The sequence below is a fragment of the Rhopalosiphum maidis genome, chromosome 2 (genome assembly GCF_003676215.2).
Source record: "Rhopalosiphum maidis isolate BTI-1 chromosome 2, ASM367621v3, whole genome shotgun sequence".
Lineage (NCBI taxonomy): Eukaryota > Metazoa > Arthropoda > Insecta > Hemiptera > Aphididae > Rhopalosiphum > Rhopalosiphum maidis.
Genome location: NC_040878.1, coordinates 34099353 through 34116840, shown reverse-complemented (window position 1 = coordinate 34116840; position 17488 = coordinate 34099353). Strand labels below are relative to the sequence as shown.

At 25.4% G+C, this 17488-nt stretch overlaps 2 protein-coding genes across 3 annotated transcripts; one reads left to right on the top strand and one right to left on the bottom strand.

The window, feature by feature from the left end:
* Window positions 1–920: 920 nt before the first annotated feature.
* On the bottom strand, window positions 921–8633 carry LOC113552754 (synaptic vesicle glycoprotein 2B-like). Of its 2 annotated transcripts, XM_026955660.1 has the most exons (13): window positions 8261–8633; window positions 8081–8149; window positions 6312–6377; window positions 4085–4246; window positions 3866–4028; window positions 3441–3559; window positions 2993–3228; window positions 2750–2898; window positions 2379–2644; window positions 2123–2282; window positions 1941–2068; window positions 1033–1092; window positions 923–955 (listed from the first exon to the last, which is right to left on the bottom strand). In XM_026955660.1, exons 1-12 carry the CDS (start codon window positions 8379–8381, stop codon window positions 1037–1039), a joined length of 1695 nt encoding a protein of 564 aa, XP_026811461.1. In that variant the 5' UTR covers window positions 8382–8633; the 3' UTR covers window positions 923–955; window positions 1033–1036. The 2 variants fall into 2 exon arrangements, with proteins under 2 accessions (XP_026811460.1, XP_026811461.1); XM_026955659.1 differs by having other exon boundaries at window positions 921–1092; window positions 8261–8632.
* Window positions 8634–14769: 6136 nt separating this feature from the next.
* On the top strand, window positions 14770–17488 carry LOC113551824 (proton-associated sugar transporter A-like). The gene is given in 11 exon segments (XM_026954339.1): window positions 14770–14984; window positions 15141–15403; window positions 15475–15651; window positions 15712–15813; window positions 15873–16027; window positions 16090–16200; window positions 16313–16474; window positions 16571–16654; window positions 16656–16702; window positions 16777–16951; window positions 17017–17488. Coding segments are annotated over 11 exon segments (1719 nt in total). The 3' UTR covers window positions 17245–17488.

The following is a 17488-nucleotide window of genomic DNA, read 5'->3' as shown; positions in this document are numbered from 1 at the left end:
TCTATAAATTTTAATAAAAGATTATACACTGGGTCAAAATTCTTCAATATTTAGTATAAATTGTTCTTAATGTTCTTATATCTGTAAAAAAATATTAAAAATAGGTACATTGGAACACATTTTTTAATATATATTTTAAGTTAGAATTTTGGCAAAATTTGTTAAAATCACAAAAATTGCAAACAATTTTGTAGTAAAAATTCATATGAAACTTTATGTTAACTTTTTACATTAAAGTTTTGAATAATTAATACAAGGTTCATCTTACACGTAAGTATTTTATACTGAGATCGTAAAATCTAATAAATATATAAATTACAAAAACAATTAATTTTATAGATAATAATGATATTCATTATTTTTTTATAATTTAAAAACATTGTTCGTTGGAACTTAAACTTTTAAAAGTATTATATTATTATAAATTGTACAATCGACGGTGACATTTTTGATTTATTTAAGATATTATCTAATGAAACTATGAACCTATTTTTACTGTTTTATGGTATTAATACAGAAATATTATATCAAATTTTGAGTTAGTTAAGTTAATATAATATAGTATAAACATATATTTTATAATAAATAAATACCATTATGTTTCTGGAAAAATGTCATTGATCTACAGTAATACTAAAAGTAAAACAACTGTATATAATAGCTACATGCTTACATCAAAAACATATCATGAAATTTACTTATAGTAATATAATAGACTGCCAAATCGTCTCCGCTCAGAATCGTTTTTCGTATATTTACATTATTCAATGATATATCATTTCATTCAAATTTAACACACTTTCCTACCTTTTTTTTATAAATATCTGTTTAACAATTTTATTTAATATTTATTTACTTACATAATACATTATAAAGATATTCAATTTTGTACAGACAATAATGTATGTATAAAAAATAAATACTCAGCATTAATACATTTGTGTAAAATTCTCATCTAAAGAATAATAAAAAAAGAAGATATGATATTTTTTTTTAATAATACAAATTCAAAGTTTTCTAGTCTAATATTACATTTTCATTGTATGGCAGTCCTTCCAGTTCTTGGCAATGTTAATACTAATAATCCTGCAACTAAAAAAAACATTTATATTTACAAGTGATTGAAATGATTGAACTAATTATTAAAAATAAAAAAACTTTAATATTATAATTATACTTAAAAGCATTAACTATTAACAAATAACATTTGGCATTTAAAATACATAGATATTAAATATATAATCAGGAATTTCATATTTAATAATATTTGCATTCTAAGTATCACTTCTACAGCTAATAATAATTATAATATATTAATATATCATGTATATTAAATTAAAGGGATTAGAAGCGATATATTTTGTCTTTGTCCAACATATGTGAAATATAGGAATTTGGACGTGTTTTATCAAAATTGATTTAATTGATTTTAATAGAAGTAAATTAAAAAGAGTAATATTTCAATTTTTGAAGAAGTTAAAATCAAAAATCTGAGAAAGTCGATCTCAAGTAAACTTGGCGATAAATTGAAATCTATTTTTAGAATTTTTATCGCTTCGACACTTCACTAAATCAATCGGTACATAGGAATAAAAATATATAAAAATTCCTATTATATATATTCCACGTGTGTTAGACAAAGACAGAAAATCACAGCTTCCAATTCTCTTGAATATAAACCATAAGCATATTTTATAGATCCATCTATGTATTATGCCAACAGAAATATAAATTACTAATAACAATATAAATATAAAAATAATAAAACATCCTTAAAAATATAGGCTAACTCAAAATTGTTTTTCGTTTATAATAATATTAATAATATTCCATCATTGAATTCAAATTTAACACATTTACTACAAAGTATTCGATGATGTGGCATAATCGATACCTACTATAAAATAATGAGTAGTAATTTTTTCATTAGGTTTACTTACTGATCAAAAAAGAGCACGATACTAAAATAGGAACCATACAATGTGCATCAATAAAAACACCAACTATAATATTGCCAATAACTGCACCTACTTTGCCAAACATGGAACCTATAGATACGGCAACACCCCTAAAAATAACAAAAAAATACAAATTTTGAATAATTCTAACTTTATAAATTTACCTATACTCTGTAGGAAACAGCTCAACACTTATGCAAAATACTAGGCCAATACCCAAGCTGGAAAGAGCTTCAAATACGGAAGATAACACTATATTCTCAAATGAAGACGTAATGAAATACAAACAAGCGGAGGAAAGACCCGATCCGAAAAAACTTAACACTACATAGAGACATAATAAATTAATTTAAAACAAATAAAATAAAAATATATAAATCGACTTTTATAACACTTGATAAAAAAAAAATGTTTTCAAACCTAAGAACAATTTAATTCCAAATTTGTTGACTAATAGTGGCACGATTATACTTGTAGGTATACATGCAATACCGATGATGAGAATGTTCTCATATACAGATTGATTTATTTCATCATTGCATTTAAGATCAATCTCTTCGGGTTCAATTTTAAACAAAGACACAATTTCACACATATTTGTCATGTTTTTAGGACCTGAATATAATGTTTCATACCATCGAAATCTATTCATCAACTCCGGGAACCACAAAACCATCATGTAAAAACTACAAGTACAAAAATATAAAATCACTTAATTAATGTAAAAAATACTGTATTATATTATATTGGTTTAGATATTTTTCTTATATTCACTTGAATTATTATATTACCTGGCAGTACAACAAAATTGTATCACACATGTCATGATAGCCACAACTTTGAATTTAGAAGTAAACAGCTCCAAAATACTATTATAGAGTCCATTAAAGAAGCTATTACTCTGTTCATAAATATAATCTGGTAACGTTAATGAAGTTACCTAAAAAATACAAATACAAAAAGTAAGTGTTATAAATATTCGTTGCCGTGGTCGTGCAGAGCACCATTGACTAATAATTAATACTTAAACTCGCCGGAAAATTATCATTAGTCTTATTATTCCATCTATAAACGAATTTCAAGCAATCGATGGTCTCATCGTGTTTACCTTTGGCAAGTAAGAATTTTGGGCTTTCTGGCAATTTAGCCAACAAACATGAAAATATTATGCTCGGAAGCGCACAAATAATCACAAATAAATTCCATGACCTGAACAAAAAGAAACCGTATTCGATTCTAAATGTTTGTGGTATAACTAACCATGCTATACCTGAAAAATACTAAAATGTTATTAATTGAATATAGGTATTTTTACTAAATGTATCGTTTATTTAAATATTTATTTGATTCTTTATCACATTGTATCAACTTTACTATTAACTTAAAAAATATGCTGAAATGTGCACAAAGATAAATAAATTATAAATAACATGACGTATTAGATACCTAGCTATAATAAATAATGACTATTATAGTGCTCACATGGAAGTAAAATTACACCAAATGTCCAAAACAGTTCCATCCAACAAAGAAATTTTTCACGATTTTTGGTGCTCACGAACTCTCCAAGATATGAATAGAATACAGTAACACCAGACACCCTAAAAATGGTTTAACATTATATTATTATTTATATACTCTTTAACTCATTTTTTATATTGCGTATGTACTTTGATAAGTGTACCTATACACGTAATCCGTAAAGAATATTCCACTAAGATTAACTGATTTAAATCAATGGGATAAATATAATAGAGTTTGTAATCAATAAGACCATAAACAACAAATCTTCTAAGAATACTTTTCTAATTATTTTTACGACATAAAATGTGAATATATTAAAAACTCAATAGCACATAATAAGTACATGAACTGGTTAAATAATTATATTGATAATATTTGCTTACCCAAATCCACTCATTAACTTGCAGAATATTAATATTGGATATATCTGAGATACACTAGATATGATGTTGAATATACCATCAATCATCATGCAGACGATCAGTGTATACTTTCTGCCTTTGGAATCCGCCATGTAACCCGTTATAAAACAGCCAAAGAACATTCCTAAAATAAATCAACTATTGAAAAAACAACATAAATATAAGGAGCAAAATTCGTACCTATCATTGAAGCTCCATTAAGAATGCCTTTGTGGACAGAAGTCATTTGAAAATCACATTGTGCTGACGGTATAATGAAAGACACTGACGTCACGCTAATGGAAACTGCTGCAAATAGCGATCCGCAAATGAATAATATGTAGTAATGAAAATTCCCAAATCCTGTGAATAGAAACATAATATTATCATTTCTTATTTTAAATGTTAAAAATATAATTTTAAGCTACCACACGATATTACAAATATTAACATTTTTTTTTTACCTGGTGGTTTTAACTCTGAAAATTTTCCAAATTAAATCGAAATAATATTATTTTATTATTAAAATATATAAATTAAAATTAAAATGATAATTTATTAATTTATTATCTAAATATATACAGTGTACTTGTATTCTGTGCATACATATTTTTATAATCTGAAAATAATAATACAATTTAATTTAAAAAATATATTATCAACTGGTTTTTTACTTTTACATTAAAATTTTCTCCATTAAACTTAAATTAACCTATATTTTATCATAGGTAATCATTAATCATACAAATTCAATTCAAAATATAATCCATTCCAGCCCGAGAGAGAGTCCAATTGGATTCAAAAAGTATGATTCAATGATTTCAATGTAACTTAAATTACTTCAAATATTACTAGAGTGACGTAAGAAGTCTGATCCCCATAGCCTTTTTATTTTTAAAAAAAATGTATGAATTATTGTTTTTTAGAAAAAGCTTAAAAACATAATATTGTTGTTCATATTCATAAAATAACGTACGTAGTTCAGGATCGTAGTGCGTAGAACTGTAAGGGGTGTTTGAATATTAAAGCACCCTCTCGGCAATATAAATATAAAATCCAAAAATATATTAAATGCTAAAAAATGCTACAGGTTTTTAGAAAATGTGTAATTAACAGATGCTAATAGAAATGTTATCGATGAACTTGTGACCCGTGGACAGATAAGATTAATGATTATTATCTAAAACCATATACTACATACCTACAGAATTAATCAGTAACTATAATCGTGTTTATGCACCGTCTAGGAAATTCTAGAATTTAGTAAATAATACCTATTATTATCGTTGTCAATAAGTATCGTCCCAACCAAGCGACATTTATTGTTTTGTTTTTGACAGTTAAAACTAAAAATATTTGGCTTTAAAAAAATCCTAGTTTCGTGCCAGAGCTATTTATTTTATTATGGTACGTATTTCATATATTATATTAATTATTATACTTAGTCAGTGGCAATATAAAAATTGTATACAATACAATACAATACAACTATACTCTAAAGCCGGGACCATACGATGACAATGACACTATAATACTGCGATAGTTTAAATCGTAAATCGTGATTACTAATATAATTATAGGTTAAAGATATACTGCTGCCGTAATGACAGCTATTATGATAGCTACTGTCGCAATTTCATATGGATGTTTATTATGTACAGTTTATTACTTATTAATTATTATTACGAATATAGTTTATAATACTATAATGTACACAGCTAGAAGAAAGAAAGCCAAATAGACAATAGATGATATTCATAATTTAGGGCGCGCTCTAGTGATGTCTTTGCTATAAATACATCATACATCATTTATTACACTTAAAGAAGTAACCACCAACACCACAATGCGCTCTATAGTTGGGTTCATTATTAAAACAACCTTATAAATTATACTTTTTTTTTTATTTTATTTTGATATTGTACGTCATATTATCTTACAAAAATACCATCATTATAATAATTGTGAAACATATATGTATTTTAAAATGAAGAAAAAAGTACCCTTATATGTTTCTTTAAATAAGGTTTTGTATATACATAAATACATTATTATTATTTATTAATGTATATTTAAATTTGAATGACATTTGCTACGATGCAGCTAAATATAATTTAAACTTTATGATAAAATTATCATACGTACAGTGGCGACTAAACCCACTGTGAAATCGGGAAAGTCTAAAACTTCAGGGCACCTAAAAATATTTTTCAAAAAAAAAAAATTCGCTTATTCGCCACTGTACGCTTTAATAAAATTTGACCATAGTAAAAATCGTCATAATTATTAAACTAATAAATAATAATACACAATATAGTGTATAATAAACAATTTGATTATTCAAAAAACTAAAAAGTACGTAGCCATACATGTGTATAATATATATAGATATTTGTCTGATATTTAAATTTAATACAAATTAACTTACCAACAATTTCGATAGCTTGATCCAAATTTATGGATTTCGTTATCAAACATTTAGAATTTGCAATTTCTAAAACAAAAATACTGTTTTTGAGTAGGTACATTATACTAGTATATAAATTTTTAGTACAAAAGTGGGTAATTATATTAATATTATATATTTTTTAATATTATCATTCTCGATCTAAAGCTAGTTTCTCTATAACGTGTGTTGTTTATATTTGTCATTTAAATTAAGTTCCTAAAAAAACTGCATACATATAAACAATATTGTGTATATTTATTGGCATAAGCACAAAAAACAAAACATTTATATAGGTACATACACTGAATATGTGATCACATACATAGATAAGTAAATAACAATATCACGGTATTTATTTTTTATTTGAGAGTATAAAACAAAGGAATTAAAATACTATACTTATAAAATATGTTCATAAACATAAACATTCAAAAAACAAAATTAGAATCTAAAATTGCATAATGTTGAATGTTTTTTCCACTAACTTCACGCACCTATAATTTGGCAAGAAACTATAAACCAAGTGGCGAACCAAGTAAACCACCGAAGTCCTTATTAAAAAATACATAATTCAATAACACTCGCAATAAGAAAAGAAAGTAAAATCATATAATATCTATATGATATAATTCATACCATTGTATCAAACAACTTAGATAAATCACCTAACAAGGAAAAATGTATATATACGTAAAATATTGATTAAATACAATATATTTTAACTGATAGTTACTATATATTTTTTTTTATTAATAATAAATATCCACATATAATGTTATTTTGAATATAATATACATGTTAATTAGTCTTTACTCTTTAATCTTAATTAATTTTTTGCAGTTTAAAGTATATTGTTAATTGAATTATTTTACTAACTCGTACAACATTTTACTTATTAGTAAAATAAAAAAAAATATCAACATTTTTAATAAAACATAAAGACATAATAAAATATTATTGATGTATAGTGTATACAGTATACAAATATGTTTTGAATGTTTCATTTACAATTTATCGTGAGTTAATTTTAGTATCTCTAATTACTTAATAATTAATTACTAGTTAATTACTTCGATTATTACACATATATATATTCTTTGATTATCGATATCAATAATTGTTTTCTTTATTAGAGTTAAAAAACATCTTAATATTCTTTTTATGTGCTTATATTTATGAGCATTTACACATTATACGATTATAATTCTATAGCATATGAAATATTTTTTATATAATAATAAAAATGTATTAATAATAGGTACACCATAGTGTAGGTAGAACGTACAACATTCATTGCGTATACGTCAACTATAAATGTGTAATATTTTTTTTTTAATATCATTTTTAATACTATACTTACAACAATATAAAGTTAAATTTTAACGATTTTAATATAAAAAAAAAAATTGATATTTTTATATAAATTTTAGTTACAGCAAAACTGATTTTTCACAAAAAAATTGTGTAGTTTTTGTGGGTATAGAAGGATCGAGTATATTATATTTAATAAATATCGATGAAAAAAATGTACAATATATATCGAATAATATAGGCATATAGTCACTTTTAAACTTTCTACCAATGTTATTTTGAATTTGACGAATAAAAAGTGTCTACTAGCTAAAGTTTCTAGTAAATTTAAAAAATTTAAAAATTCTAAAAATATTCATTTTTCACATAATTAATAATAGTAAATGTTTAATTAATAATTATAATTTAAGATTTTCAGATTTAAAGTTTAAGCTTACCAAAGTTTTTGATATCTTTATCCGAATGTTCCGGTTGAGTACTTATAAGACACCTAGAATGCACATCTTCTATAAAATATAAAAATAAAAATAAATTATTTTTATACATAATTTTATTGTTTTAAAAATTGAAATAATTCACTAATCACTATACAACTATTTAACTAAAATAAAATTTACCTTTTGAATTATTCATTTCCATCATGTTCAACACGCACTTTGCAGGCATAATTAAAAGTACACACAAAATAACAACCCTGCAGCCAACGTTTCTAACCAAAATTATTAATTCAATGTTCATGTATCCAATAAAACGATTGCCATTTTAATTCGATATTATACTAATTCAATTTACTATCGGCAAATTTCATAAATCTCAGATAAATAGTATTATTAATTAATTATAAACTCTTGTAACGCAACAACACAAAACTATCATATGTTAACGCGTTAAAATTGGTCGAACGTATGCTCAATACGATGTTGTGGTGGTAATTGTAATCCGATGGTAAAAGGTGTGGCAACAACCGTTCGAAAATTGTTCGATGAATGCTGTCTGCTTGTTGAATCCTGTACTACTTATATTACAAGTATATCCAAATAAATCGTTATTAAACTCTGAATATTTTTCATTGCCACATCAATGTAGTATATATATATATATATATACCTAACCTAATAATCATAGTTGTGATTCAATTATATGTGCTAATGTTATTCATGATTTATTACTATAGCTGATTATCTAATTATTACAATTAAAAACTATTATAATGTACAGTATGCCCTAAAAGTCATATATCACCTTCAGTATGTCCGTGGAAAATCAATGTGTTTTTTTTACAACAGATTCGATTTTTTTTTTAAAATTAAAAATTATCAAAAATAATAAAATTAAATAAAATTCGACCAAGTTAGAGCCAATTATGCTTTTGAATTTCTAAGAATAATAGTTATATTACCCAGCAAAACACGAATCGCATAATTTATTCAATCTCGATTAGAACAATGATTTTTTCTATGACAATTTGTAAGTATCTATTTATTAGTAAAAGTTTCAGTTAAGATCAAAAAATTTCAATTTTTAATAACCGGTATTTTGTATGTCAATTCATAATAATTCGAAAAAAATTAATTGTTTCGCATTTCAATAATAAAATATCTATTTCAGCCTTACAATATTTATACATAACTAATTTAATTTTTAATCCCATTTCATAATTTTTAGTTCATTTTGTGATAGATAAAATACTTGAAAATAGGTAACAAGTTTCGCTGGTCAGTAAACGATAAGACACAGTTATTGTTATTTCTATTTAAATCAAGAATTTATTTAAATGTAAAATGATTAATCTTTTTATTATTTTAATTATTATGAATTTACGTACAAAATACCGGTTATTAAAAATTGAAATTTTTTAATCTTAATTTGTTTCAATATTATTATAATATTCACTAATAAATAGATATTTATAGATTGCCATAGAAAAAATTATTGTTCCAATCGAGATTAAATAAATTATGCGATTCGTGTTTTGCTGGGTAATATAACTATTATTCTTAGAAATTCAAAAACATAATTGGCTCTAAACTTGATCGACTTTTATTCATTTTTATTATTTTTTTTCAACTGTTTAAAAATCAAAATCTTTAAAATTTAAAAAACCTAGTTGCATAAACAAAATTTAATCTTATGCCATTCAATCGGAATTTCTATACTTATTACTGTAAAAAACAGCATTTAAATAAATTGATTTTCTATGGAGATACTAAGAGTGATGTGAAACTTTTCGAACATACTGTTCGAACATGTATATCAAATGTTATTAGTCAACCAGTGCAAAAAAACTCGTTCGAGAAATAATTTTTGATAGTACATAATAACTTGTCATAATTTTAATATTATATTCATGCCTTAAATTGAATAATTGAAATACGAGTATGTGCGGTCTATAATAAAAAAAAAAAAAATAAGATAAAATAAAATGTTTACTATTTTAAAGAGTTTTTACTTTCTTTTTTTTAAGGAGCATATAAATGTATAACGTTAAAATTAACATGATTATTGGTTATAGTAATGTCGAACCCCATCTTAAATAAATATATATTTATAAATATTAGGCTTTTATTTCAACCTTATATAAAAAAAAATGTCGTAAGAATCACGAACATCAAATGTATAGAAAGATAACTAAAGAGTGGAAAAATTGTGATAATATGAAATATATTTCAATAACTCGTCTGTGTTATATATAAGTTGTATTGACTAAAATTGGTTATAATAATGTTAAACAAATAACCTAGCAATGACCAGTGGCCCAAGTATCTCACTATCCCAGAATTTAAGTAACATATTATTCATTTTTATACTTTAAAAAAATATTACTTTATCTTATCGAATAAATATAAATATATAATCATGTTTAAAGTATAATAATGTTATAAACTATAAAGTACGAAAGTATGCAGTTAAATTTAATTTTATAACATACATTATTGTCATTATTTTGAACTATTCCCGTTTCATATTCTTATAAGTTACAATATATATAATTATTATACAGATTTCCTATACCGGCTATCAGAATACCTTGTATGTAGATGTACAGTACACGAGTAAGTTCATTTTTATGGTAGTATTTATTATTACTATAACTAATTTTGACTTTTACCTCTTAAAAAGCGAGCAGAATACTGCAATACAACATCATTAAAAAATATGTTTATATATTGAATCTTTAAACAAAAAACAGACCTACATAAGTACTGTCACTGAAATCGTATCATACTTATTACTAGCACGACAAATCCTCTGGTGATTAGGAGAATATCATCAATATGATTATAATGGGAATAAAAACATAAGATTATCAAAAAGAATAACAATCGGGAAGGTTAAACGTTTTCTTCCAATAGAAAGCTTTTATTTACTGTCCGAATAGAATACAGAGAAGACGATAAAATCCAATTACATGTATACTGCTATATGTATAGGAATAAGACGTTTCAGTATATAATAACAAAAACAATCGGTTGTGTTTTACGTCCTACGGCGGTACGACGTCTTTATAATCTATTTACATTTTTATTATTTCTACAAATACACAACGTTGTCTTTTTGACAGCACAAAAATCCAATATTCTTTTTTTTTCTAAAACATATAATACGTTTATAAATGTATTAATTTTAGACAATTTAATTAGATGGCAGTTGTTCTACGATGCAGCATTGAATAGTAATAATAATAATACAATCTATTTTATGTTGTACATATGCAATATGTGTATATATCTATGTAGAGCTTTTGTCCCCAAAATATCATTTTAAAACATTATTACTCTATTGGATTATAATATTATAAATTTGGTACTTGATTCACCGGGACACACAATGAAAAAAGTGTGGAGGAAGAAAAAACATTTATTTGTTGTTTTTCTGATGAATTAGAGTTTTTTAAATTAAATGCGTGTTTAATTGAAATTACTATACAAATACTTGCAATAAAAATAAGGGAATGTAGTCCGTAACATATTTAATTGACTATTATTTCTACACTGCTATTATAGTGAATTGTTCAATCAAGAATATTGTCACTCTTATACTCGTACATCTTATATCACCCTTATAAAAAGTTCAAATAGTTCAAACGCTAAATCCTAGTAGAGTAATGGCATACCTATTAATATATGTGTGCACAGGCGTAACTAGGTGGGTTTCCAATTCAAATAAAATTTTCAATTTAAATTATTTAAATCGTTTTACACCATTCTTTCTTTCGTGTCGTATCTTATTAACGATTTTATATAAATATCAAAAATTAGTTGGTTAATAGTTTATTACCGATTATTATTTCAGTTATAAAAACCTAATAGAAGTTCAAATAGAAAAAAAATCATTAACAACAGTGACAATTATTATTTTTTAAATATACATCATTAGTATTTAATTGTTAAATACAATTTTTGTTATGTGGTTAGCAAAACCCAAAAACAAATTTGATACTGACTTCGAAAGAGATACTAATATTAAAGTGAAAATCAATTTCAAAAGAGTTACATTTGACCGAGTTATAGGGTTTCTTCAGCTGTTATGAAGTCGTACGATACTCTCTTAATCGTTACCTATATATACAACTTATCAAAAAAAAAAAAAAAATATAAGAAGTAAACTAGGATAATACATTTTGAATAATAAAGTGCTATATTATTTCATTACTTTTTTCACGTGATTTGTATAATACTTAAAAAGAAAAACGTGAAAAATTGAAAAGTACCCAGGTGGTTGTCGCACTCAAGGTAATCACAATTACGTTAGATTTAATATCCGAAGCTCGCGTAAGTACTGCAAATTCTGTGCAATAAACATAATTGCTTCGATAGCACCAGAACAATTTATTTTCGCGTTTTATATATCTATGGGATAGTCAATGTTGTATAAAAATCAATTGAAAAATAATTTTTAAAAACCATAAAGATTTTAAAATTTAAAACTCAGTTTTTTATATAGATACAATATCTAATACTACAGTAGGTGTAACTTATAAATTATAATTAACTAATTAAAATTTAACATGCAAACAAATTTTGAGTAATTTCTTTGTAAATATCAGCTTTATGCATTGATTTGTGAATCATTTTAACACTTTCAACTTAAATCATGAATACTAAATACTACTTTTATAATACGTAAATTTATAAAATTCCATTGGAAAGTTCAAAAACAATTTAACAATTATTGTTTATTTTAATATAGTCTCCGCGGCTTAGCGGAGAAAAAATACAACTTCATCGAGGGTGTCTTGTTTAGATTATCACGCGAACGCTTTTAGTCTATTCGTCCGCGTTGAACAAAGCGCATTCGCCTTTTTTTCCTCCCGTCAGAATTTGAACACAAGTAATATGAATAAATTATTTTTTCAAACAAATCATAGATTCATTAATTGAAAATAAGGTATGCATTTTATTATAGTAAATTATTTATATATAGTTATAAATATAATTTATTTTTTTAAAAGTGTAATTTGTATATTGTAAAGTTTGTCATGAGTGCCTCCTAGTAATGTTAGAATTATTTTTTAATTTATTAAAATATAATACATTGTGTACTCGTATATATTATTTTAATTTGTTATTGTATGTCTATGTGAATTTTAGGGTATAACCGCAACATTCCTTCACACTTTTAGTATTTCAACTAATTATTTTAAAATATGACGATAAAAGGAAAACATAATTTAATGACTTTTTACTTACTGAATAGGTATAGGTATAGGTAATAAGTATCAATATAATAATTCACTATTTCTTAAATACTACTCATAATTTCCTATTGAATTCGATCTATTTGTTCGGTTTATGACTATATTGATCAATATTTTGTCTTCATTAACTCAAATCTAATTGCCAAGATATTATATTGATAAAATATGATGTTACTATAAATGTTAAATTATCAACTACTACAGCCTACAAATGAACTTTAACAGAATAAACACTAACAATAATTATAAGATATATTATATAGGTAATACGTAAAATAAATGTATTAGGTACAAACAAAATTATACATTTTACTAATAATATTATTCTACATCATTAAATCAACTATTTAATTATAAATTATAACTAACGCATGTTTTCGTAATCACTTACTATGCAATATCTGATAAGACAATAATATTACACAGTTATTTATTTACTAATTACCTACTACAAATATTTTATATGACTTTAACTTATGCCGCAAAGTTTTAAATATTTATAACTCGCAAGTAAGTATATCAGTATTTATTATTTTAAAATTGAAAATTAATATATTATTTAATAAATAAAATATTAATTTTATGAATCCCATACAATAGCCATTAGGTACCTAATTAGTATACGATCAGCAAGTTCTTTTTCATCATTAATTATTGTAATCGTGAAAAGTTATTATTTTTAATTTTAGCCGCAATACTGTATTCTATAAACACTGTTCATTGATATTTATTTATGTTTATGTTTTTTTCTATTGCAATGTAATTATAACTTAAATGAACAATATTTTTCAATAGTAAATAACTAAAATAATATTATAAATAAAGGTACTTAACTTTAAGCACTTACAACATTAACATTTTAATAGAATATTAAGTCTAAATTAACACGAAAATTGTATGTAGTATGTACGTATGATATTAACATGTTAAATCAATGCAGTAATCGCGGAAGACAAATTAACAATATCACCTTCCTTAACTGACATAACAGTACATTTAGAGTTCAATATTCCTTGAAATTTTCCAAAATTCAAAGCAAAATCCTGTAGATATTTATCTTGATTAATTAAGACAACTATAAGGACTAAAACACAAACATCGATTACTAAATAAGTAATAATATTATATACTATTATGAATAATAATTTTCTATTATTGAAGAAAAATCATTTTTGTATAAATATATAGAGATATCACAAATTAATATCATAATATATTTATATATTATATACTATACCTGTATTCCTTACCCATATTGATAAATAATTATTTTATTAACGTATATATTTAAGAAAATATTGAATAGATCTATGTTTGTGATTCTAGGTCTGGCCATTGTGATTGATGAAAAATAACTGACGATCGTTTTTTTTCAATTTTCATTTAAAGGTATTCCATTAAAATTAAAAATTCTAACGGTGATTCATCATGGTGGAAAAACTTCACGAATACCAAGGTCCGATTGGCATTTTACATACCTGGAGAGACTCTTTAAAGGATAAATGGGAAGAATGGAAGGAAAAACGTCCTCGAAATCTTTTGGAGCTCTTACAGTCATTTGGTCTAGCTGAACGTCCAGAAAACCAAAAAGAAGACGAAAGTCCATCCGAAATTGATATGGAACAGTATTCTCATATATTTAGGTAAATCTAATAATATTCATTAATATTCATAAAATAAGTAACTATTGATTATTTTAATTTGGAGATAAAAATCGAATAATTTGATACCTATTTTTAATTTATAATAATTAATAACAATAACTTTTTTTTTATAATAATTTTAACTGCGTATTATAGAAAAAAGACTAGAAGTGAACTAGTACGCATATCCGCTGCCGTGATGGGAATTGAATTTTCGTATGCAGCAGAAACAGCATTTGTATCTCCTACGCTATTAAACATTGGAGTTGACCATCAACATATGAGTCTTGTATGGGCTGTATCTCCTTGCATTGGATTTTTCGTTACTCCCATATTAGGATCTTTAAGTGATAGATGCACACTTCCGTTGGGTCGACGCAGACCATTTCTCATAATGCTAGCTTGTGGAGTATTTTTAGGTAAGCTACAAAAAACAAATTATATCTCATATCCTAATCTTTGAATGAATATCTTTTTTTATTTTTTATAGGTTTAATATTGGTACCAAATGGTAAATTATTGGGGCATTGGGTAGAAGGCGATTTAACAGCAGGAAACAATTTTTGGGCAATATTTTTTACGGTACTAGGTACAGTACTGTTAGATTTCGATGCGGACGCTTGTCAAAGCCCGGCGAGGGCTTATCTTTTAGACATTTGTGTACCAGGTAATATTGTATAAAAATAGATTTTACAAATATGACTTAAACATTATAAAATACACACAGAGGATCATGCTAAAGGTCTAAGCACGTTCACGATAATGGCCGGTCTAGGAGGATGTATCGGTTATCTTTTAGGTGGAATTGATTGGGACTCATTAAAATTCGGTAAAAAAATATTTTATTACTTAAAAATTTAGTTCTTGAAAAACTTCATACATATTTAGGAGAATTGATGGGAGGCCACGTAAGAGCAGTGTTCACATTAGTCACTTTTCTGTTTATTGGTTGCGTCACTTACACTGTAAGCAGTTTTAAAGAGATGCCACTAAAAATATTACAATCAAATCAAACAAGAATATTGATTACTGGGGCTGACGAAGTTAGCAAAATAAATATTTCTAGAAAATAAAACTAAATTATATCATAATGAACATTTTATAGGATTTTGATGTAGAAAATAAGCTCACTGAATACGCACCAAAGTCATATGGCACTTTAAAAGATACTGTTGATGAAATTGAAATCGAGAATAACGAACCACGTCTTATACCCGTAAGCTTACTAGAAGTTATTAGTTATTGTTGTTACTAACCACAAGCCTTTATTTTATGAATTACCTATTAAGATAATCTAATTATTTTTTTCCTTATGATATCTTTTACAGGAACATGCGACGTTTGCCCACTACTTGAAGACCATAGTCGTTATGCCAAAATCCATTAAGTTATTATGTCTGACAAATTTGTTCTGTTGGATGGCCCACGTTTGCTATTCGTTATACTTCACAGATTATGTGGGTGAAGCTGTATTTGGAGGAGATCCAACAGTAGGTTTATAATAAAAAAAAAAATGTACAAACCACTCTGATTTACTAATAACACATTACCTAACAGTAAAAAATATGACTAAAAATTATGTTTAGGCTTTAATAGGAACCGAAAAGAAAATACTCTACGAACAAGGTGTGCGATTTGGATCGATCGGTATGGCGATGTACTCGTTGTCAGTGTGCTTGTTATTCGAGCGTAATTGAAAAGCTCATAAAACGATTAGGGTAAACACTAAAACAACTATACATGGTACCTACTACGAGTTTATATTGTTTTGACAGAAATGTTTATTGGACAGGGCCAAACGAGTGTATGTGGGAGGTCTGCTGTTTTATTCTACTGGCATGTTTTTAATGGCTATCACACGACACAAGTTCAGCGTGATATTTTTCTCCTGGGCGGCCGGTGTAATGTACTCTACAATGTTCACAATGCCGTATTTGCTAATCGCTCATTATCACTCAACCAACACGGTAGTATTTGATTATCTTGCATTCTAAACTGAGATTTTTGATACAAATTTAATTTTTATTTCAAGTTTGCTGAAATTGTCAGTGGTCAAGAATCAGATGATCAAATCAGAGGTTTGGGTACAGATGTAGCTGTGGTCAGTTCCATGGTATTCGTGGCTCAGTTCATTTTGTCCATGTGTATGGGAACAATTGTCAGTATATCCGGGACGACTTCGGCTGTCGTTTACACTGCGTCGTTTTTAGCATTCTGTGCTTCGATAGTCGCTACGCAAATCGTGTATTTAGATCTATAAAAACGAGAACATCAAAATCCCATAAAAATACGTTAACATATTCAATTTAAAACCAATATTTTTCTCACTCATCACGTATTTTACTTCATTTAAATGTAACTATATACCTACCTAATACTATCAACAAAATAATCATTTTTATTCATTTTATATACCACACATACATTTAAAGTGATACATAATTACTTCAATGTAATATTAAAAATCCATAAATAATATATTATTATATATCACATATTATATT